The sequence below is a fragment of the Eublepharis macularius genome, chromosome 2, assembly GCF_028583425.1.
Source record: "Eublepharis macularius isolate TG4126 chromosome 2, MPM_Emac_v1.0, whole genome shotgun sequence".
In the NCBI taxonomy this organism is placed as follows: domain Eukaryota; kingdom Metazoa; phylum Chordata; class Lepidosauria; order Squamata; family Eublepharidae; genus Eublepharis; species Eublepharis macularius.
In genome coordinates, this window is record NC_072791.1 from 62,756,985 (window position 1) to 62,782,510 (window position 25,526).

Here is a 25,526-nt window from a genome sequence, read left to right on the forward strand (position 1 = left end):
AATATCTCACCCAGTACAGGAACTTGGTGATCCTAGTTTCTATTCACAGCAGATACACCACAAGTTACATTATCATTACATTTATTTTAGCACTACATAATTCTGCAATTTGGCTTTTGGTTTAGATTTTAAAATATAGATTTCTGTGAACAAAAGTTACAAGTTAATCTTAGCAGTATCCCTGACTTTCACATGAGAAGGTCTTCTAAGAAAGCGCCACAACATGTAACAAAAGTACAAGTGAAAGTACTGTTGTGCAGAGTTCTTGAACATTATTTATGCATATATATCTACATAATAGCTAATTTCTGGCAGCTGAACCAAACATACTCAGTACTGTCCTGACATCATGGGGGAGAAGGCATTGTCTTTCTGCCTGAAGACATCTCCTTCAGGTGCTGTATAGGAAGGGGCAATATGTTTCTGATATTTTCCTAAGCTTTCCCTTCTCCCTACACAAAATTTGGAGCTGGGTTCCAGAGAAAAACAATACATATTCTAGTCTGGGACAGGGTTAGCTTCCTTCACCTTCTTTAGAGAGCCTAAAGGCTATGGTTAGTTCAGAGGAACAAAGGGACAGATGTGGTCAAGCCTCTTGGGTTGATCATGATACTAGCCTCAGTGATAAGTGGGTGGATAGTAGAAGAATTATTCACCCTCACTTCCCCCCTTCCATACTTAATTATGTGGTGAGACCTACTTCTTTATTTAATAACATTGGCTTTTTCACCCCTATGAGGTACTAATCTGTCTAGAAGAACAGTATATAAGCATTATTATTATTAGAGTGATCCGAAACACAATCAACAACAAGCAGCGGTCACATGTTATTATTGATTGGCCTTGCTAAGCTGATACAAGTTTTCACCGGTGACCTAAGTATCAATCAGATATCGGCGTAATACATACACTGTTCCAAGTAGCACCGTCTTTTGCAGTTCTGTAGGTGATTCAGAAAGCTGCAGTTTTTCCATATGAATTGCAAAGTTTTTCGAGATGGTTCCAAGTGCCTTGATGACAATGGGGACTACTGTTGCATTCTTCTTTCATAGTTGGGTGGTTTCTATTGCCAGACCTCTATATTTAATCATTTTTTCTTGTTACTTTTCTTTGACTCTGGCATCCCCAGGAATTGCAATGTCGATTATCCAGACTTTTCGATTTTCCACGACTGTTATGTCTGGTGTATTATGTTCAAGGTGCCGATCAGTTTGAATCCTGAAACCCCACAAGATCTTAACTTGTTCATTTTCTAGCACCTTTTCCATCTGCTGTTCCCATGAATTCTTTGATACTAGCAAGTTATACTTTTTACACAATGACCAATGAATCAGCTTTGCAACCCTGTCATGTCTAGCCTTGTAGTCCGTCTGTGCAATTTTGCTGCATTTAGAGATAAGGTGGGGCACAGTTGCATCTTTTTCCTGGCAAAGTTGACATTTTGGATTTTCACTGATTTTTTGAATTTTGGCTTTCATAACATTCATTTGCAATGCTTGTTCTTGTGCTGCGAAGATCAGACCTTCAGTTTCTTTCTTGATTGTACCCATCTTCAACCATGCCCAAGTTAGGCTGTTGTCACTTTTTCCTTCAATATTTTTTTTAGAAGTTGCCCATGTAAGGGTTTGTTCTTCCAGCCATTTAATCTATTCTCAAACTGTTTTTTCTTGTATTCAGCCTTTGTTTCAGTTGTTTTTAATATGTTCTGTTTTCATAGCCTGAAGTAATTTTTCTGTACTTCTACTGATGTAATCATTCAGGCCTCTCTTTTCTTCTTCCACTACCTGATGTACTTGTAACAGTCCTCTTCCACCAATTTTTCGTGATAAATATAGCCTGTCAACATCACTTTTTGGGTGTACAGAGTTATGCATATTCGTTAGTTTTTGTGTTTTTCAATCCAATTTTTCTATATCGCTTTGTGTCCAATCTATTATTCCAGCTGGATATCTGATCACTGGAATTGCCCATGTATATATGGCCTTGATTGTATTTCTACCATTTAATTTTGACTTCAGAATTTTTCATACTCTCTTGATATATTCTTCCTGAATCAATTCTTTTACTTTCACATGCAGAATGTTATCTAATTCTAATATTTCAAGGTATTTATAATTTTCATTGTTTGATAATGATTTCATAATGTTGCCATTTTCAAGTTCTAGTCCATCAATATTTTTTACTTTTCCCCGCTGCATGGAGAGTACTGCACATTTGTCTAAGCCAAATTTCATTTGAACGTCATCACTGTACATTTTCACTGTATTAAGCAATGATGCAAGTTCAGTGGGCCTCTGCATACAATTTCAAATCATCCATGTACAGGAGATGGTTTATTTTCCCAGCCTGATCAGAAATATAATAACCGATTTTTGTTTTCTCTAGGACCATTGTCAAGGGGATTAATGAGATGTTGAATAATAAAGGCGACAAAGAGTCCCCTTGAAATATACCTCTTTTGATACAAACTTCCCCAATTTCTTCACCATAGGCCATTAATATGGTTTTCCATTTTCGCATATTTTCCTTAAGGAACAGCTTGATGTTTTCACTAATTCCAAAAATTTCCAGGCCAGTATTAATCCAACTGTGTGGCAGTGAATCAAATGCCTTTTTGTAGTCAATCCATGCCGTATTCAAATTCGTCTTTCTTCTTCTTAAATTTTTCAGTACCATTTTGTCTATTAGCAATCAATCTTTAGTGCCTCTTGACTTTTAAAAATTGTCTTTCTGTTCAATGGGATACATACTGTTTTCCATTAAATAATCATCTACTGATGTTGCTAATATCCTTGTGAAAAGTTTGAATGTTGTTGGAAGGCATGTGATTGGGCGGTAATTATCAGGCTCATTGCCTTTTCCTTCATCTTTCACAATCAGAAATCTGTGGAATTTTGTGAGCCATTCTTCACTGGTAGAATTTTGAAGCATTTCATTGAATTGCACTGCCATACGTTGATGAAAACTTGTTAAATACTTCAGTCAAAACCCATGTAATTCATCTGGTCCAGGTGCACTCCAGTTCTTCGCATTCTTCGCTTGTCTAGCAACCATTTCAGTTATTACCACATCATTCATCTGTTTCTCTTTAAATTCTGTACTAATGTCTTTAATCCATGGGGCATTTCTGTTATGCTCTACTGGGCTTCCCCAAATTTCTTGCCAAAATTTCAGGGCATCTTCTTTACATGGGATGATGTTCTTCTGCACTGTATTTTCTCCCAGTGACTTATAGAATTATTGCTGATTGCTTTGAAATTGCAAATTTTCTTTATACTGCTTTATTCGCCCATCATATCTTTCTATTTTCTTTGTTGTTGCTGTTACCTGTTGTTTTAATTCTTCTGTGGTTTCAGCAATTGTTTTCCTTTCCAAATCATACCTTCAGTATAGTCCATCTTTTATCCTCTCATTTTTCATTTTTCCATCTTTCAGGTATTTCAGGTTACTGATATCTCCACATAGTTTATTAATCTTTTCCAGTTGGATTTTCCATTTTGGTATGCCAGGCTTTTTCTTTTTTGGCAGTTTGTAGCCAAGCTCTGCTGTTATTATAGCAGCTGTACTATACATATCGTTTTTTTTAATGTGTTAGTTGGAATTGTATTGATGATGTCATTGGCTACATTCATTAAAGTTTTCACTTGTTTTCTTTGTATTTGGCAAATTATAGGCAGTCTTTGTCGTTCACAGCCTTGGCTGACATGACTCAATTTGTTTTCTTTCAGAAAGAACTCTTTGCTGTTCATTCAAATCATTATTATCAAGCTGATCCATAGCTTGTATTTCAGGTAGAACATGTTCTTCCACTGTGGCTTTAGTCTGTTCAGACGTGATATTTTCCCTTTTTTGGTCATTATTTTTGTTGTTTCTTTTTTTGCCAGTTTCTCCAATTCTTGCAATTCTAGTTCTGTGAAAACTTTATTCTGAGTAATAAACCATCTTTGATCCATTATTCTTTGCTCTGTTATACCACATTGTGGGTGATTTACTTTCCAAATTTGCATCATTCTTTTCTGGAAACCACGGGCAGATGGATTTGCCTCATAATAACATTTCATTATTTCTCAATTTTTGGTGGTTGTCCGTTTTGCACTCACATTTTTCCAGTAGCACTACAACAGTCTGTCCTAGTTCCTCAACAGAATCTGCTGAGCCCCGTAGCCCATTTGCTGACAGGTGTCCAGGAGCCATAGCACCTGCCACGGTCCTTGTTGACCTGGGCGATGACCAATCCGGTATAGATTTCTGTTTATTTTGTTTCAACATGATTTATGATTGTTGGATGCGCTTAGTCTGGCTCCTCAGTCGAGACCTGTCTGGTTTGGGTGTCCCTACTAGCAGCAACGCTACCACCAGCATAGCTCTCAGGCTCATTGGAACACACAAGCCCCACCACCACTGCAAGGTGGCACCCTTGGTTAGGTAGTAGAGATCATAGATAGAAGCTGAGAACCTACACCCCCACTTCTAACAAAAGAAAAGCCTTAATGAGCCTGTTGTCACAATACAAAATACTGATGTTCACACAGTACATTGTTATGCATAGCTCTGCTTTAATACTTACCAAATAAGGTTTCCTGAGTGGTAATTTATAAAGGCTAAAATTTGGTGGCAGAGACAGAATGGAGCATTTCTTCACATTTTAAATGTCCTTTCCTTTATTTATGTTAACATTCTTGTCCAGTCAAACTGAAGCTAATGGGCACAGTTGTCCTCCAAATGACAGAAAAAAGAAAAACGAGATCTGACCTTACCTCCCCTGTTAAATCAGTTACCTCCCTTGATTAAGAGGCTAGTGACGCCACTGGGTCCCCGTGATACATTGTGGCATTTGTTTGTCTGCTATCGAAGTAGTGTACAAATTAATGTCATTACTATAGAGTCATTAACTCATTGCTACTGTAGAAAACTTTTTCTAAGGCATTTCCACAAGCAAAGCTTTGAGGCAAATTACTCTTTTGCAGTTCTTAGTCCCTTAAGAAAACAACCACATCATGTTTTTGTTTACTTCAAATTACAAAACGTGGTAAGATGCTTTGATAGTTTTAATTAAAATGAGAGGTTTGCAACAATTTACCACATGCTTGTGTGCTATTTGTATGTTCTTCTCTTTTCAGAACTGGAATTGTGTGATAATTGTTGGCAAATTTAGTACCCATGCCTCTTACTGTACCAGTGTGCCAAGCTCGTACAATATAAATTCTTGCTCTGGGCCTTAAAATTTCATTTGCAGAGTCAAAAAGAGGCAGAGGGCTATTAGCAAGCATCTGCTGTTTGTAATAGTTACATGCTATGAGCCCCAATCCTGAATTCATGTGTGTGGCACTCTTCTCACAGGGTCAATGTGGGTTTCTCTTTCATACATGCAATTCAGTAATGGGACATTTTTGTGGCTGTTCAGTGGGAAGTTGTTCATGGTATGATTATGTTACTGATGAGAAACATCGTGCTGTTGCCCAGAGCTTTGATTTGCTGCCTTAAATAAAAAGTTTTATTTTGAAATAAAATTGTACATTGTCTATTTTGAGTGGGAAAGGACAGATGTTACGTTGATGTGCAACCTGTGTACTGTCTCTTTCCTAGGGCTCATACTTTGTGTGGCTGAAACTGCTGACAGTATAGTCTGATATGTTTACAAGACTTCTTTATCAACAATGGAGCTAACGCAGACTAGTTTTCTAGTGCACATACTCATAAATGTATGGTTTTGTTGAATTCATACTTTTTAGGTATCAGATTTTTAAAGATGCAGGATTGCAGATGGATTTCATACATGTACATAGTACTCAGACACTGGAAGCACTGATTTATCTTCTAGCAAATGCAAAGTTCAGTGTCGTGACTTTTTATCCATTTCAGATGTTATTTGTATGCGCATATATGTTTACCTAGAAATGAGTAGGTCCTAGAAATCACAAATACATATTTTTGATTGTTTGTGTAAAGGTGACTGATAAAAGTACTTCTAAAATATACTTTCCACAAAAATTCTTTAGTTTGTTTCTGTTTTAACAAGCTTATCCATTCAAACTATTTTTAAAAATCAATACAAAGGTCTAGATTTGATTGAGAAATTAGGAAGAATTAGCTATTTTAGTATGTTTGAATTGAGTAACAAGACAATGTGTTTCGTGTGTTTCTTTCGATTGTAGTCTGGAGGTCATGATCAAGAACGAAAGAAATCAAAGCGAAGAGGGGACTTATACTCAATTCAGACATCTCTGATTGTAGCTGCACTTAAGAAAATGCTTCCAATTGGATTGAATATGTGTACACCTGGAGATCAAGAGCTGATTTCTCTTGCTAAGTCCAGATATAGCTGTGTAAGTCAAAATTTTACTATTTTTAAAAAACACAGAATTTAGTTTTCAAATATTATTAGACATGTAGGGTTGGAGTCTGTTTCTCCCTTCCATTCAAGAACCGTGCACCAGCATTGTTAAGCATCCTCACTTTATGAAATGAAGTTGTAAGATCCAATCCATAGTTTTCTCAGTCCTGCTTCAAGGGTCTTCACAGTATGCATGAAATTGTGCTAGCAGAAAATACTCTCACAATGAGGTGGAGCGGAATATATCCTAACAAATAGGATTTTGGATTATTTATTTACTGTTAAATGTGTTATTCTTCCTGCATCCTGTTAGGTACTCAAGATGGTACATAATTAAAAACCAGACACAATTCAAAACAAACGCTTTTACTATTGATTTAGATTCTACCACTCCACTCAGCAAAGTGAGAGGCATTTATACAGTCTAGAGAACCTTCAGTGGCTCTTCCGCTGGTACCTGATTAATTAGGAGATTTTTTTAATTAGGAAAAGGAGTTTTTAATGAATTCTAGTGGATTAACTGGCTAAATAAAGGAGCCCTACTCAAATAGTTGCATTCTCATCAGTTCCAAGAAGGTAGCAATATCAAAAAGAGTCCAGTAGCACCTTTAAGACTAACCAATTTTATTGTAGCAATGTTAGTCTGTTGCTTCAAGACCAAAAGCAATCTTGTGGCACCTTACCGATTAATAGATTTGTATAAGCAAATCTTGATGTGGTTTTATCCCCTAAGCCTTGTCCAGAATGGGTTGTAGAACACTGATGATAAGCTGGAGTGGTTTTAGTTGGGAACTTATAACTGATAATAAGTGGCATTTTTCCACTTGCTCCTTTGGGCCTATCTGGTAATAGTCTGTTCCTGGATACTAGTCTGGCTTTCTCTTTCTTCATTTCATTGGATGGGTTTTGTAGTATTAAGAATACCTGATGGGTGCATAGTATTAAGAATACCTTCAGGAGTCATCCCTGTCTGAGGTACTAAAACAAATGCAGTTATATTGTGAACATGGTCAGTAGATTTTCAGTATAAAGTAATGCTTATATATCAATGGTCTATAGCTATTCAGTGATCTACAGCCCATTCTGATGCTTCTCTTTAACAGGTCTTGGGCAATAAACTTTTTACTTGCATATAGACAAACCCCTAATTTAAAACTGTTACACTCATCTTTAACTGCAGACTACCTAATATAGACAGTATCCCAGTGACCAGATCCTGCAACAATCCTATATCTCAACTCTGTCACCATTTCCGCATGAGCAAAGCTGTCACAGAAAGTAATAATCTCAGCTATTGTTTGCAATAATTTTCTACTGGCTGCATAGGTTGGGCTGCCAGACTCAGGGTGGCCTGGAGTTCTCTCTGAATTACAACTGATTTCCAGACTACAGAGACAAATTCCCTAGGAGAAAATAGAAGCTTTCAATGGTGTCACATCTCTGCTGAGCTCCCTCCCCTCCACAAACTCTGCCCTTCCCATGTTCTGTCCCCAAATCTCCAGGAATTTCCCAACCCAGAGTTGGCAACCATATATACAGGATAAATAGAACAGTTCCTTATGTGCAAGCCTCTGACCCCCGAACAGTTCCTCAGGAAAATACAGTCCATTGACAACCTACCAGATGACACCATCCTAGCAACCATGGATGTGGAGGCTTTATACACCAATATCCCACATACAGATGGACTGCAAGCCATAAGGAATATTATCCCAGACAAAACCACAGCACACCTTGCCACTGAACTTTGCTACTTCGTGCTCACTCACAGTTACTTCAAATTTGGTGACAGCTTATATATACAGGTTAATGGCACAGCCATGGGCACAAGCATGGCACCACAATATGCTAACATATTCATGGCAGACTTTGAGCAACGCTTCCTCAGCTCCCATCCACTGAAACCACTACTATACTTAAGATTCTTGGATGACATCTTCATCATTTGGACCCATGGGAAGGAAGCCCTTGAAAGATTTCATCAGGACTTCAACACATTTCGCCCTAGTATCAACCTGAGCCTGGACCACTCTACACAACAGGTACACTTCCTGGACACCACTGTACAACTACATAATGGACAGATAAATACCACCTTATACCGGAAACCCACAGACCGATACTCATATCTACATGCCTCCAGCTACCACCCTAAACATACCACTCGGTCAATTGTCTACAGCCAAGCCTTACACTACAATCATATCTGCTCCAATGCTCTTGATCGGGACTCCCACTTAAGAGATTTACAACAAGCATTTTTGGGACTACAGTACCCACCAAATGAAGTGAGGAAACAAATCAACAGGGCCAGACTAGTACCCAGAAACAGCCTGCTCCAGGACAAACCTAAAGGAACTAACAATAGAACACCACTGGTTGTCACCTATAGTTCCCAGCTCAAACCCATCCAACGTATCATCAGTGATCTACAACCCATCCTGGAAAATGATACCTCTCTCTCAGAAGCCCTGGATGGAAGACCTCTCCTTGTCTACAGACAGCCCCCCAACCTTAAATGACTTCTCACTTACAATCATGAATCGGCTAGCAGAGTCACCAGCTCAGGTACCAGGCCCTGCAACAGACCCAGATGCCAGCTCTGCCCTTATATCTACCCAGGGAATACAATTACAGGACCCAATGGCATCAACTACACTGTCTCTGGCTCTTACAACTGCTCATCCTCCAATGTGATATATGCCCTCATGTGCCAACAATGTCCGTCTGCTCTGCACATTGGACAAACCAGCCAACCTCTATGCAAAAGAATAAATGGACACAAATCTGACATTAGAAATGGCAACATCCAGAAACCAGTGGGAGAACACTTCAATCTACCAGGACATTCCATCAAAGACTTAAAGGTCACTGTAGTTCAACAGAAACCTTTCAAAAACAAAATCCAACGGGAAGCTGCTGAATTGGAATTCATATGTAAATTTGACTCAGTTAGGCTGGGACTGAATAGGGACTATGAATGGTTATCTCGTTATCAGAAGTAACTGATCTCCATATCAGAAGCAGCGGTTTGCATCTACTCCTCCCTCCCCTCTCCTCCTCTATATCTGACCAGTTTCTTCTTGCCCTCCATGCATCTGATGAAGAGAACTGTGATTCTCGAAAGCTTATGCTACAATAAAGTTGGTTAGTCTTAAAGGTGCTACTGGACTCTTTGATTTTATGTGCAAAAGAATATATGAGCACAGGAACCACTGCCAGAAACTTTGTTGCTGACGTAAAAGTCAGCATTCTTCAATACAGGAACCCCAAAGGAAGCCCCCAACAAGAAATTGCTAAATTTCAATATGTCACCAGATATAATTGCACTGAACAGAAGCTTTAACGTATCCGTGGGCTTCCTAAGGCTTTACAGGTGTGTGTGGATGTTTATTGTTATTTAAAACATATATTAGCTGCCTTTCTACCTTGCAGGAACTCAAGACAGCTTGCAATATAAATAAAATAATCATAAAATGAATAAAACGAATTTTAAAAGTACAACTTAGCACTACCAATAAACAAAGACGTGAAGGTAATTAAAAGCAGTCCTAAAACATCTTCAGCTGCCTCCTGAAGATCAGCAGTGACGGGGTCAGTCACACCTCCCTGGAGATGCTGTTCCATAATCATAAGACTGTCACTGAAAAGGCCCTCTCTTAAGTACCCACCAGGTGAACTTCTTTAGCTGATGGGACAATCAGAAGGGCCTCTCTCTGTGATCTTAGTTCCCAGGCAGGAACATAAGGGAGCAGACAGTCTTTCAGGTACCCTGCCCGCAAGCCATGCAGAGCTATGAAGGCCAAAACCAACAACCTGAATTGTGCTTTGAAGCGGATTGGTAGCCAATATAATTGCTGTAATGTCAGGGTCACATGCATCCGATAGCTGGCCCCAACCACCAATCTAGCTGTAGCTTCAAGGGTAGTCCCAAACAAAGTGCATAGCAACAATCCATTCTAAATGTAGCTAAGGCATGGATCACTTGATCTGACTGAACAAAGAATTGGTGCAGCTAATGCACTAACCGAAGCTGGAGGAAAGCTCCAACTGAAATCAGCTGGTTTTCTAAGGTGACTGCCGTCAAGCAGCACTCCCAAGCTGTGAGCCTGGCTTTTCACAGGAAAGTATAACCTGGCCCAAGACAAGAGTGATCTGAAGTTCTTCATTTGCCTTGCTACTAACCCAGAGAACCTCTATCTTGTCAGGATTCAGTTTCAGCTTGTTCAGCCATAGCCAACCCATTATTTACTCTAAATACCCATTCGAAACATTAACAGCATCCTTGGAATTAGGTAGAAAAGAAAGGTAGAGCTGGGTACCATCTGCATACTGGTAACACTGTAGCCCAAACCTCCTGATGACTTCTTCCAGTAACTTCATATAGATATTAAATAGCAGCGGGGGCGGGGGGATAAGATAAAACCTTGCAGAACCCCACAGGCCAATGACCATGGAGCAGAGCAGGAATCTCCCAGCACCAGTTTCTGAGACTGACCTCCCAGATAGGACTCAAACCACCATAATGAGGTGGCTGAGCAGGATACTGTGGTCAGTAGTATAGAAGGCCACTGAGAGATCCAGCAGGACTAGCATAGTCACATTACTACTGTTTAGTTCTCAGTGGAAGTCATCAACCAAGATGACCAAAGCAACCTCTGTTCCAAATAGGATTGCCAGCCTCCAGGTGGAAACCATAAACAAAGCAAGGGGTTCCTCCAAATACTAGACTAGATCAGGAAATTGCTGTAGAGTCGGGACTTTACAGCAACTTAATACATCCAGTGGTGTTTGTAAAGATTTTTGATAGGATCTAATTGTATTTACTGTTTGACATTGTATTTATTGGATATTTATTGCATGTATTTATTGCATTTTAAGCACTTTTGCACTTTCTTAAAAAGATTTATAACATTGATAAAAATTTTCTATACAATTTCTATACAGTTAGAGTTGTTTTCTCTGATAGGGAGCTCCCTTTTTCCTGATCTAGCCTCCAGGTGGTGGCTGGAGAGCTCCCGGAATTATAGCTGATCTCCAGGTTATGAAGATCAGTTCCCCTGGAGAAAATGGCTGCTTTGGAGGGTGTACTCATATCCCACTGACCCTCTGCCCCCAAACCCTGTCTTTTCCAGGCTTTACCCATAAAATCTCCAGAAATTTCCTGTCAACCCTAGTTTCAAACCCTAGTCTGAAACCAGATGGGTCTAGAAAATCAGTTTTTCCCGAGAACCCCTAGAGCTGTAAAGCAACCACCTGCTCTAGCATTTTGCCCAAAATGGAAGACTGGAGATTGTCCAGAAGTTCTTCAACATTGTAGGCCTCAGGCAGGGCTGTTTCAAAATAGTTCTAATCACTGCCTACTTAAACATGGGTGGCACAACTCCCATTCTCAAGGAAGCATTTACCAATCCCCTTACTCATTGGCCAATCCCTCTCTATCTGCCAGGAAGGGCAAGAGTTGAGAGCACAGGTGGTAGGTCTCACCTCTGCAAGGATCTTGCCCAGTTCCTCAGGCTCCACAAGGTGAAAGGTATACATGTAAAACTATTGTAATGCACTATACATTGGTCTCCCATCTAAGTTAACTAGGAGGCTCCAATTGGTGCAAAATGCTGCAGCTCAACTGTTAGCAGGAGCGAGCAGGAGCATGAACATCACTCCTATCCTAAAGTCACTCCATTGACTACCTATCAGTTACTGTGCTCAATTCAACGTATTGGTTATTACATACAAAGCTCTTCACGACCTTGGTCCGGCATACTTACGTGATCGTCTCCCTATGTCCCTCAACAGCAGTTTCGCTCATCTGAACAGGGTGTGTTGTGGGTGCCAGTCTGCATATGGGCAAAATCAACAGCAGCCTGTACATGAGCTTTGTCTGTTGTGGCCGCTACCCTATGGAATGGCCTACCTGAGGAGGTCAGGAGAGTTTCCACTCTCCTGGCTTTCCACAAACAATGCAAAACCGAATTATTCAAAAAGGCTTTTTACTCAGATAGGAGGGCGGTATTGTAGAGAGTGGGTCTCAGATGCTTCACTAATGAATTAAGGACCATAGACTTTACCACTACGTATGTTGCCTTACATATTATCCGTTGCTTTAAATGTGTACTCCTATATACTACTTGTGCTTCATGTTGTCTAATGTCAGTCCTAGAATTGATTATGTTCTGTTTCAGCAATTCTTCAACTCTGTATTGGATCCTTGATAATGCTATGTCTTTGTAAACTATATTTATTTATCCTGTAGCATTGTCTATGGAAATGTCCTTGACACTGTATGGAAAAATGTCTTTGTTACTAATTGTACTAATCTCACACAACGTAATCTTCCTTGAGTCTCGGTAAGAAAGGCTATAAATGACAAATAAAATAAATAAATAAAATAACTCAGAGCAAATCTGGGAGATTTTGTCTACAAAGTAAGTAGCAAATTGATCACAGCAGGCTATCATGTCCAGTTTCCTGGGGCTATGATGTAAAAGCCCCCAAACCACATGGAATAGCCCAGCTGGACGATTATGAGCAGATGCAATGGTAGCAAAGAAATATTGCCTTTTTGCCATGGGCACTGCCACAGAATAGGATCTAAAGTGGACTCTATGCTGTGTTCTATCAGTTGTCACAGAAACAAGAGGGGGAGAAAACCCAACTGGATTAACAAGTCAGAAACCAGAAAGGTTTTGAGTGACCAAGAAAAAAATTAAAAATATAATTATTTATTACACAGTGTAAAAGTGATAAAAACCTTGCGACAAAGTTGAAAACTAGAGATCCAGTAACACAATCACACAGTTGTTTGCACATAAAAAAGAACCAAATCACAGAATTGATAATACATGCGCTGAGACCAAACATGTTTTGGCCCGCTGGGCCTTCTTCAGTTGTCTATTTTGTTAATATACACATATTAAAAAATGTGGCTCATAAATATAAAAATATAAATATTGCTGGTTCAGGCCAGGTAGTAAAAGTATGAAACATTTATACCCCCAATATGAGGGACTTGTTATAAATATCTTCTTGGGTGGCCTCACTCTACAGAAGTGGTACTAAAGTAGCATTCTGTCCTGAGCCAGAGTAGTGTTCCAGTTGTGTATAGACATGCTTGTCAAGGAGTTCCAGACCCCTGGGGCCCAGCCCAGCTCAGGGGAAGGGACACAGGCTGCCTGGAAGGTCCTGTTGCAAATAGCAAACCAAGTAAGCTGCCACCAGCTCCCCAGTCTATCCCTAGGCTAAGGAGTTAGGGAGCAAAGCTCCAGAGCCTATTAGGGAATTTAGCCAAAGCAAAGTCTACCTTGCAAGGATAAACTTACAGGCAGAGTTCACAGCAAAAGAATAGTTGTTTGGTAGGTGGATCTCAAGCACACATAGGGTGAGTTCAACAAAGGTTTTATAGCAGTGAGGCTTCAGAGTCTTAATAACCCACACAAGATAAAAATATAAAGGTTTATTAATTCCAGGTGCAGGGTTATCACACACGAGACAAAAAGTGAGTACAAACAAACAAAAACCTACAGCAGTAAGCTCTACATACCACAGTAAATTCTTAGGAGGCAAAGCAAGTTGGTTTCTCAGTTGTAGCAAGCAAAAATCCCACAAAACAGCAAGGCAAAAGATGGAGCTTCAGTCCTTCTCAACAAATAGAGCCAGAAACAAAGCAAAAGGGCATAAGCAGAGGTCTAAGGTAGACACTCAACATAAGCTTCTCCATGTTGGTTAACAGCCGGTTTATATTGGTTCAAGCTGGAACCAAAGTGAGGCAGGCCTAACCACACCCGCTCCCAACCTGACCACATCACCTGACAAGTACGCAAAGGGACGTGTGGAAGGTCTGCAGTTCTTGGCACACGACCCCGAACTACAGGTGTGAAGTTAATTACCAATTAGCTAGTAAGAACAGCTTATCTTGACTCAAGGACAGAGCATACATAACTTACTGCTAGCAAAAGTGAAAAGCCTCTCCAAAAGGGGGGAGGGAATTTCTCCAGCCAAGGAAGCCTCCAACCTAGCTCTCAAAAGGGCTTCCTATACTCTTAAACATTTTTTCTTTACACCTTCCCCCTAGACAAATGAAATTACTGGGTAGAGTCCCAAATTTCATTTAAACAAAAAACAAAAGAAAAAATGTTAGAGGGTGCAATTTACAACAATACCCGTGTCCCTAAGCACATAACAGGACACATATGGGCAAAAAACCCCCCGCAAACAATAAAATATGCATTCAAGAAATTAAAAACAGCCTGTAGGAGATTCAAGAACAATATTAGTTACAGTGAGCAAAACAGGGCAGCAACTGGTACATTAAAGACAATTGCAGAAAGGAAAAAAAATGGTTACAACTTTAAACTGCATTTGGTGGATTGCATTTGATGTACACAGGCAATCCATTGCATGTTCCAGTCACAAGCTGGCAGGTAAGATGAGGAACAAATGTATTACACTCTTTTCTTTCAGGATGGCTAACAAAAGTAGGTTTCTCTAAGACAGCATAAAGTTGATGTTTCAAAGTAGACTCTGACACAAGGCTGTCTTGGCTTTCTGCATCTTTACAGTCAACCCAGGAAGGGTCAGATCCAGTATTCTTTAAGGCAAACATCTCCAGTTGTTTCTTCACAAAGTCGCCATGAGGTAACTTAGATGGTTCAGCATGGCAAGGTGACAAATTAACAGCTGCAACAACACTTTGGCTAGAGCAATTCAAGCCGTTTAGCTCGGACAAATTAGCTGAGTCAGAAGGACAATTTGCTATAACAACAGTTTGTTTAGAAACTGACTCAGTTGCAGGCACATTGGCAATATCTTTCTCTCTGCACTGGCAAGGACAAAAATTAGCTTTTAAGGCTTTACCTGAGTCAAGTTGGCTTAAAGGAACCTCATACAGTCCACAGACTCTAATAGAATTCATACATATTCTAGGCCCACATTCCATTTGAGCCCAATTAGTTGGTTTTGAGTCCATAGCCGCAACATTTCCAGATGGAGCAAAAGCTAAAACTTGAGCAGGTTGAAGCACAGCTGCTTCTCCTTTCCAGTTCTCTGTCTGGAGGTCAGTGTTTGTTGTCTGTAAAGTTCTTACAACAGGTGGACTTATCTTTCTCTGTTCTTTAGCTTTCAACAATTCACACTCAGCAACAGGTCTCGGTTCTTTACTCCGTCTCTCAGCCACAGTGGGGGAGGTCGTCTCTTCAGCCGGGGGAACAAGGTCAGTCCTGGCCGGCTTAGAATTTTCTCCCTGTCTGTGGAGTCTCATTCTTTGGGCAGTCTCTGCTGCATGTTCCAAGGTATCAAGGTCTCGGTCCTGCACTAATGCAGCCAGATCTTCTGGTAGTAGTTCAAAAAACTGCTCTTTCAAAATAAGTTCTTTCAGCTGCACAAAAGTTTTAACTCCTTCTGCAGCAAGCCAGCGATCCAAATTCTGGGCCAGTTTAGCAGCAGTTAGATAATAGTTCTCTTGATTGCACTCCACTCTCCTAAATGCCCTTCTGTAGCTTTCAGAGCAGAGGGCAAATCTCTGCAATGCCAAAGTTTTAAATACCTCATAGTTCCCAACGGCTCTAGGTGGCAAACTTCCCAACAGGTCAGCTAGTGCTCCAGTAACTTGGGAACGAAGAATCAACATATAGTAACGAGGTGGAACACCCAAATCTTGACAAGTCTGCTCATACAAAGAAAAGAAAGCAATAACATCTTGGCCATCTCTGTAAACTGGGAATAAGCGCCTGTCAAATTCCCAAGGCAATAAATCCCGAGGTTTAGTATGCTGGAATGAGGAAGCGTCTCTGCCTGTCCGTCTCCTAGGACTCACAGCTCTTTCCTCTTTTTTGACTCCAACAGAATGCTGCTGTCGGCTCTTCAGCTGCACAGTATCATCAGGCAGAGCAAAGTTCACATTCTTAGCAAAACATGTTCTTGGATGAACAGGTGGAACACGTTGGCTATCTGCTCTTGAAGCTTCCAACATCCTCTGTGACAAAAAGTCAACTTTCTTTTCAAGTGCTTTAATGTCCTTCAAAATACAGTCCACTGTTCTGGCAGTTAGTAATGTACTGTCAGCTAGGATTTCACTAGTTGCCTTTACTTTGGAGGTTTCCAGATCTCTATTTTCTCTAAACAAATCTGTCTGCTCGTCTAGCCACTGTTGCTCCTCAAACTGCATAGACTCTTCAGTAGTTGCAACAGGGATAGACTGAAAGTTTGCTCTCCAATCATCTGGTTCTCCAACACAGTCAACAGTTTGAAAGGTCTCAACTGAGGAAGTGTCTCTGTTAGTCCAACTCCTAGGACTTTCAGCTCTTTGGTCTTCCTCCTTTTCCACTGACCAGAATTCCACATTACGCCGTCTCCTGGGCTGCCAAGTATCATATTCAAGCTCACTTCCACAAACATCACTCTGGTCATTACCTCTGAGGTTTCTGCAACGCACACTCCCAGCGACATGCCATTCACCTCTTGGGCTGATACGGCTCCACATTCGCTCTTTCTCAGAGTTGCACGGAGATACATCCTCAGGGTCAAAGAATCGTGTTCTTGAACGAACAGCAGGCAAATATCTCTTATCTTTCCTCTGGCGCTCTGATCTCAAGGTTCGGTCTGGCACAGGGAAACGAGGTCTGTACTTTTTCCACAAAACTTGGCCTGGCTCTCCAACAACATCTATAGTGAAAAAGCTTTTATCCTCATTCTTAACACAGGGGTTACGGCTTTTTCCTCCTGCAGCCATTTTTCAAATGCCTAACTGCACTAGTCAAAAATAACAAACACTCACATGAGTCTCCTGAATAACCACTGCACATGCAAAGCAGGCAATTGACTCTGGAGTCTCAAAGGTCCAACTCTGACCCGCAAGTCAGTAATTAGACAAAACCCACACCGCTGCCAACCATGTCAAGGAGTTCCAGACCCCTGGGGCCCAGCCCAGCTCAGGGGAAGGGACACAGGCTGCCTGGAAGGTCCTGTTGCAAATAGCAAACCAAGTAAGCTGCCACCAGCTCCCCAGTCTATCCCTAGGCTAAGGAGTTAGGGAGCAAAGCTCCAGAGCCTATTAGGGAATTTAGCCAAAGCAAAGTCTACCTTGCAAGGATAAACTTACAGGCAGAGTTCACAGCAAAAGAATAGTTGTTTGGTAGGTGGATCTCAAGCACACATAGGGTGAGTTCAACAAAGGTTTTATAGCAGTGAGGCTTCAGAGTCTTAATAACCCACACAAGATAAAAATATAAAGGTTTATTAATTCCAGGTGCAGGGTTATCACACACGAGACAAAAAGTGAGTACAAACAAACAAAAACCTACAGCAGTAAGCTCTACATACCACAGTAAATTCTTAGGAGGCAAAGCAAGTTGGTTTCTCAGTTGTAGCAAGCAAAAATCCCACAAAACAGCAAGGCAAAAGATGGAGCTTCAGTCCTTCTCAACAAATAGAGCCAGAAACAAAGCAAAAGGGCATAAGCAGAGGTCTAAGGTAGACACTCAACATAAGCTTCTCCATGTTGGTTAACAGCCGGTTTATATTGGTTCAAGCTGGAACCAAAGTGAGGCAGGCCTAACCACACCCGCTCCCAACCTGACCACATCACCTGACAAGTACGCAAAGGGACGTGTGGAAGGTCTGCAGTTCTTGGCACACGACCCCGAACTACAGGTGTGAAGTTAATTACCAATTAGCTAGTAAGAACAGCTTATCTTGACTCAAGGACAGAGCATACATAACTTACTGCTAGCAAAAGTGAAAAGCCTCTCCAAAAGGGGGGAGGGAATTTCTCCAGCCAAGGAAGCCTCCAACCTAGCTCTCAAAAGGGCTTCCTATACTCTTAAACATTTTTTCTTTACAATGCTGATCACTTTACACACTGATTATTGTATTTTATTTTTTCTTGGTCACTCAACCCACCCTTCTGGTTCCTGTTTCAATCAGTCTCACTCCAGGTTTTCTGTCAGCAGAGCTCTAGCCAGCATAAATGTTGAAGTCACCCAGGAAGAGACACAGCTAGGCAGCAGGGTGGACAGTAGAGCAGTACCCTGTCCTGGTCACCCATCTTCAGGAACACACGCTTAAATTCGGCAGTCAGCAGGATAGATGGATGGAATCACCACCACAATTCCACCTCTGCTTCCCCCTGGTTTAGCCTGCTACTGTACAGACTACTTGGTGTAACTAACTTGTCCAAGTTGTCATCAGTTAGAGCATTTCTCAATGGACATTGTGTTTATCGTATGTAATTGTGAATTTTGCAAAGAAATATCACAAACTCTTGCAGTTCATGGCCTCTTAACCCATTGTTGTTTTTTCTCTCCCACCCTTTCTCTTACATGAATATTTCTGCTGAATGAATGAAACAGGTTCTAGCCCACAAAAGGTTATGCATCAGTAAATCTGTTAATCTTGAAGATGCCACAAGACTCCTTTTTGTGTTCTCACTAAGATATTTATTCGCAAGATGGATATTTTTAGTATATTAATTTGATCTATGGCACAGATTTACTGATACTTATATTTTCCCACAGAAAGACACAGAAGAAGAAATCAAAGAACACTTACGCAGTAACTTGCATTTGCAGGAGAAGGTAATGTTTAAAAAAATCTATCAGCAAAAAAAATCTAGCACCAGTCACCACTTTAACGTATTTGAAAGTTTAGAGAAGAATTTTTCCTTTCTTATGCTCCAGTGTTTTTCAAGTTTAAATTAAGTGTGCTATATTTTTCAGATTTTTATCATTCAAAATCATATATGTTTGACTTGTAGTCAGATGATCCTGCAGTGAAATGGCAATTAAATCTCTATAAAGATGTCTTGAAAACTGAGGAGCCTGCTGATCCTGAGAAAACTGTGGAACGTGTGCAAAGGATCTCTGCAGCTGTCTATCATCTGGAACAGGTGAAGGGTACCACTCTTAAAAGCAGAACATGGGTCCTTTTTTGTTCGTGTATATTGTAACATCATTTTTAGATTGCTTCACCAAACGTTTACTGAACATTTAATGGATTGCTTCCAAAGGCTCATTGGAGGAAGACTTTAACTTAGCAGGATCTAAGTTTTTGGATCCAACCTCTGGTAAATATAACTGATGCTAAAATTATGTACTTGATTGGATCCTATTTCTCTATTGGGGTGTGGTCAAAATGTGGATATTGAAATTTAATGAATACTGCTTGAAATACCACAGTAACAGGGGAGCTCTACAGGATAATATTTTTTCTTTATATCACTTGTATCATGCAGTCATCCCATAAATCACAAAATACATGTATTTAGATGCTGGCAACTTTATAATCTCAAAAGAAAGAAATTAACAGTCTGCAATAATTACAATTTGTGAACATTGAAAGCTACATGTAGCCATAAACACTTACTTTGGGAATCCACATTTTATGGAATTATAATCAGCATTTAGTTTTCTCAACCATGCATTGCCACTTGGGCTTAGGGATTGAGGATACTGTATTGCACTGACACATCTTCTTGGTCTTTGTGCTTTACACAAATCGGATTCATACCTGTGAAGAACCTGAATTCAGAACTTCTTAGAACTAAAGCTTTTTGGTGTTAAATCCTCCTCACTTCTGAGCTTATGTTAATTTGTGCATGCTCAGGGGAGAAGCCACAACTTTGCCCTATTTTGACTGCTTTTGCAGTCAGTTGGAGACCTTGCTTTCAGAATCTCTATGAGCTGTGCTGTCTTTTTGACTTATTGTAATTTTTTAAATTTAGTATCAGTTGAATTTTTTAATCTGTCGATGTATGGCAGACAGTGCTTGAGAGGTCATGGGAGTATGGCAGCAAGCTGCCTTCCACTGACAGACATGATAGATGCCTTTGCTGTTTTGGTTAAAACCATAGTGTGGATTCGTGTTCCCATCTACTGTCAAAAATTCACCAAAAAATCCAACCCAAATAGCTCCTTTGGTCTTAGGGCCACTTTCTGGGATGGGGCTAGATGTACCTCAGATGCTGTAATAGAAGCCTCCTCTTTTTATTTGGCTTGACACTGAAGACACCATCCAAATCAGTACTAAGGCTAGCATTAAGTCCTCAGTCTAACCTTTGAGTTTGGCATTGGCACTTTTGATCTGATGTTGCCGCTGCTAAATTTGAGTTGGATTTTTATTAATGTCAGTCTGCTATTTATATTTATGTATATTAATATAAGATGCTTTAGGCATAGTTTTCATTGTGTTTGATTTTATGTATTTCATAATTTATTGTTCTTTTATAAACTGTGGTGATATTCCATCATGTTAGTACTGGCGGCATGGTATAAAGTGTTAAAAATAAATGAATAAAATACAACTAATCAGTACAGATAAAATAAACTATGGTAGTCTAATTCATAGTGGTGTTTTTCCATAGGTTGAACAACCATTAAGATCAAAGAAAGCTGTGTGGCACAAACTCTTGTCAAAACAACGTAAAAGAGCTGTTGTTGCATGTTTCAGAATGGCACCATTATACAATTTGCCAAGGTACATTTATTTCTGTGTCTTTTTACATGAAACTTTTACAATTGAACTTCACAGCACTGGAAATTCTGAACATGTTTTCTGTGGAACTCTACTGACATTCAGGCTATTACTTAAAGTAGTCCGTTGGCTCAAATCTAACGGTAGAGTTATTGCAGATTCCATTTTTCCATTTCAAGTGGAACTAGATTACATGATTGTCCTCCAAATAAGAAACAAGAATCTTCTAAAATATTCTTGTATTTACACACTGATATCCCAAAGTCACTCTATCCTCTTTATTCACGCTATCCTGTTATATTATACTATTGTATACCCAATGTGGGAGATTCTTCCATAGATAAAGCAAACTGATCCATCCCTTGTCAGACTGTGCATGTGGAAGAGTGAATCATGCCTATCATATTTAGGCCATCAATAATAATGAAAAAGGAAAAAAATCAAGGGGGAAAAGATGTGGTAAATAAATAATGAAGGAAATAGAAATGAGAAGGAAACCTATCATCTGGTCCCACAGCATGGTACATGCCACATCCACCCAGCACCAGATCCTGTGGAGCTGTGGCTCAGTGATGGAGCATCAGCTTTGCATGTGAAAGATGCCAGTTTCAATCCCAGGCAGCTCCAGTTAAAAGGAGTTGGTAGAGGGTGATGTGAAAGATCTACTGAAGCCTGAGACCCAGGAGAGCCACTGCCATACTGAGTGGGATGGAATGAGGGTCTGGTTCAGAATAAGGCACTTCATATGTCCATATTAGATGCTGTGTACATAATATCTTTCCTCTGTTTTGAAGTCTTAATCCTAATGCTAACAGTGTCTAGGCTTGTAGTCTTACATTCCAATGTATTTCAACCTTAGTTTTCGACATTTTCACTTGTATTTGCATAGTTTCTATACAGTTTGGCATGAGCCAATCCCCTCCTACACACTGCCTCCTTTACCCCATCCCTTCTAGCCATCATCTTGACATACATAGTGTTAAGATGTGCAGCAATGCACATGGTCAATTCTTGCAGTATAGGAACCTTGTTCATGACTGCTATAGAAGGATCCAGTAGACCTGTTTGTCCTTAAGGAAGTACATATAGGCTATCAGCTAGTCTATACCTGTGGCCGTAGAGAAGAGTGTCACCACTGGATCCTTCTGTAGGAGATAGATCCCATCTCTCATCGTAGGTAATGGTGATGCATATAACTGAGTGCCTGGCACAGCATATGCCCAACTAAGGGCCAACAGCGAGGGAACAGGAAAAAGGGAAAAGGGCTCTGTAGTGCCCTGTGAGGAGTCCATCTGCGAGCACTGCACACATCATAGAGGGTGGATCATGTCCAATGTCTTTCAGGATGCTTTATTTCAGATTAAGCCTGCCTGTTTACAAGAAGAGCTGTGTGTAGCCATGTTTCCTTATGTGCAGACATCTTTTTTCTGTTTTTGTTTGTTTATTTATATTAGCTTCTACATTGACTTGGGACAACTGGGAATTCCAAATCTGATAATTATTGAAAACTGCTTGATTTTTAATTGTTGATGTTATTGCAGCATTCTGCTCAGTGTTTAAAATCCATTCAAATGTTTTTGCATGCCCTTTTTTCTACTTGAATCTGAATTTGTTCAGCTTCCCCCAGCTCCTAGTTTGAAACTCCCACAGTGTTTATCACAATTTAAAATCTGCTGGGCTATTTAGTTACTCATGACAGGAAATCCCTTAAAGGGATTACAGTGTATTCTTCTTATTTCTTACTGTGCCATTTTGGAGAAATGGATAAACAAACAGGCTGCAGCTCTATATAAATTTACTTATAGCCTGTGATGTTGCACTTAGTGAGGATTACTTCTCAGTAAACATGCCTGAAATTCTGTCTTATAAATACTGAAGATTGTAGTTCTCACTTATAGATGGTATGTTCTTAAGCCCATCAACTTTAAGAATTAAGTGCATGTAGGGCCGACTCAGTGTCTTTTGCTGTCCCAAGCACTCTCCTGTTGTGCTGCCCATTCTGGAGCCAGCTGCAGTGGCATAAGTGTGTGTGAGGGAGGGCACTCCTATTTTAGAACTTAGTGGCAGTGGCCATACTCATTTCTTCTTCCTGTGGCCGAGTGACTGAATCAGATGTGAGTGACTGGAACTTAAGCGAAAGGATTCTTCTGCTCTAAACTGTATCCTTACAACAACCCAGTGAAGCAGAAAAAGATTGACCTAAGATTACTCAGTGAGTTTCATGTCTCAGTGGAATTTGAACCTGGCTCCTCCCAGTCCTGGGCCAACAGCTACACCACACAGGGAGTAATAACAAGGACTGTGAACCACGGTCTTGTGTACAAATTAAATTTCCATTGCTTGTTATGATATTTGGAACTTTGCATAAAGATTCTTGATGGCAACGGGGGATGTATAATTCTGTATATGATAATGCTTTGAACAGTTCCCTATATTTCTCTTGTGACAATATAAGTATACATATATGCTTGAATTTGGCATTTCTAGAATTACTCCTATGCAGAAAAATATTCTTATTCTTGTTGTTTTGTTCATACAGCAATATACATCAGGACAGAATGAGATGGTGATTCTAAAATAGTTTACAAGTTTAGACCTTTTCTTATCTCTTACTGCTTTACTGAAATTAAATCGTGTATTTATTATTAGTTAAACCTATATGCTTTTCTTCAGACACAAAATTAGCAATTTCTTCCTGAGCACCTTTCAACGTGTATGGCTGGAAAAAGTACATGAAAAAACTCAATATGACAGGCTCATACTCACATTAACGGTAATGTAATGGCGAGCCTCTTCCTTATGCACACACTTACTCCTTTCCCAGCCATAATATGATGTCATAAAATGAGTTTGTACAATTTCATAAGGGATTCTGATTGGTCAGTCTTCAATGATATGTGCAAACAGAGTACAAGTGCTGGCAACAACAAATGAGAACAGCATAATTGGTGTGTAATGTTTGCAAAACAATAACCTACACATATAAGTTGTATTTGCTGTAACAGGGCCTTTTTAAAGTACTGTGAAGGTTGTTTACCACATTTAAAATGTTAGACACCTGTATAGTATATATAAATATAAACTTATATTTCTGATCTATAACATCTGGGATAACAACATTGCAAAACAAACTGGCCATTAATTCTTATAAAAATAGGTATGGTATTGTTTGAGTCATACAATACAGCACATTTTTGCCAAAACATGCTTGCACAGAGAATGACAGATTGATCTGGTAACTGGGCAAGTTGGTGGAATTAGGGTTGGAACTTGAAAGAGAAGCTTTAGGTAAGCAGCCCTGGTGATGAAGTTTTGAGCACCACAGTCTGAAGGATAAAAGCCAGCACAGCCAGCAAGGAGGTACTTGGAAACATGGCTGTGAATTAAGCATATTGTCATTTTGGATGTTGAAAGACAGTTATTTTATTTTACAGAATTTATAATCCACCTTTCTGCCTTCATAAGGACCACTAAGGCAGCTAACAAATGAAAAAAACATATCTTAAAAACCATTAAAACCAACAAAAACAAATCATTAAAAAAATTAAAACAAGAGCTAAAAGACACAGGCAAAAACATAAGAAAAATTGGAACACTGGGCAGGATACACAGATCACCAAGGGAGTGCCAAACAAGATAAAAAAGTCTTCAGCCACTGATGGAAGAAGGAGACAGACAAATCTCCTTGAGGAAATAGTACCAGAATTTTGGTGTCACATGACCAAGAAGGTCCTCTCCAGGGTTGCCACCCACCTAATCTCAGAAGGTGGGGCATCCAAAGCTGGTCTCAGAAGATGATAGCAATTTTGGGTAGGTTAATAAGGGAGTGGGGGGTCCTATTCCCAAGCCATATAGTGCTTTAAAGAATTGTGCCTAAGAACATATTGGGAGCCAGTTTAGATAGGCCAAGACTGGATAATATGGTCCCTGTTATCTGTTCCAGTCAACATCCGGGCTCCCGCATTCTGCACCAGTTGAAGTTTCCAAACACTTTTCAAGGGCAACTCCACATAAAATGCATTGCAGTAATTTAATCTTTTCTGCCCAGGAAAGGCTGCATCTGACTAACCAATTGAAGCCAGTAAAAGGCATTCCAGCTGCCACCTGCTTATCTAGTAGTAGGCCTGGATCCAAGAACACCCCCAGACTTGTTCCTTCAAGAAGGGTGCAATCCCATCCAGAACAGCTGACACCTTAAAACCTTCCACTCACCAGTAGTGCTTCCATCTTGTTGGGATTAAGCTTCAATTTATTAGCCTGCATCCACTCCAAAACTGCCTCCAGGCATTTGTTTACGGTTTTTACAGCCTCCCTAGGATTGGCAAAAAACACGAAATAGAGCTGGGGGTCAGGCACATATTGGTGACAACCCAGGCCAAACTTCAGGTTGCTGTCACCCAGCGGTTTCATGTAGATGGCAAAGAGAATAGGGAACAAGATGGAACCTTGCAGCACCCCACAGGCCAAAGATCAAGGGGCTGAGCAACAGTCCCCCAGCACCACCTTCTAAAACCTATCCCTCCACACACAGGACCAGAACCACCACAAAACAGTGCCTCCCAATCTCAGCCCCAAAAGGTGGACAAGAAGAATACAATTATCAATTAATATCAAAAGCCACTGGAGGTCAGGAGAATCAAGAGTCACACTCCCTCTGTCCATCTTCTGGAGCAGGTCATCAACTGGCCACCAAGGTTGTTTCAATCCTATAACCAGGCCTAAACTACAT

General features: G+C 40.2%; 1 protein-coding gene across 1 annotated transcript in view; it reads left to right on the forward strand.

The window, feature by feature from the left end:
* RYR3 (ryanodine receptor 3) overlaps positions 1-25,526 on the forward strand; it is a 479,585-nt gene that overhangs the window by 361,989 nt on the left and 92,070 nt on the right. The window contains exons 72-75 of the mRNA XM_054969918.1: positions 6,156-6,326; positions 18,844-18,903; positions 19,083-19,214; positions 20,688-20,800. Of these exons, the coding sequence (XP_054825893.1) occupies positions 6,156-6,326; positions 18,844-18,903; positions 19,083-19,214; positions 20,688-20,800 (476 nt within the window). The remainder of the gene's footprint in view (positions 1-6,155; positions 6,327-18,843; positions 18,904-19,082; positions 19,215-20,687; positions 20,801-25,526) is intronic.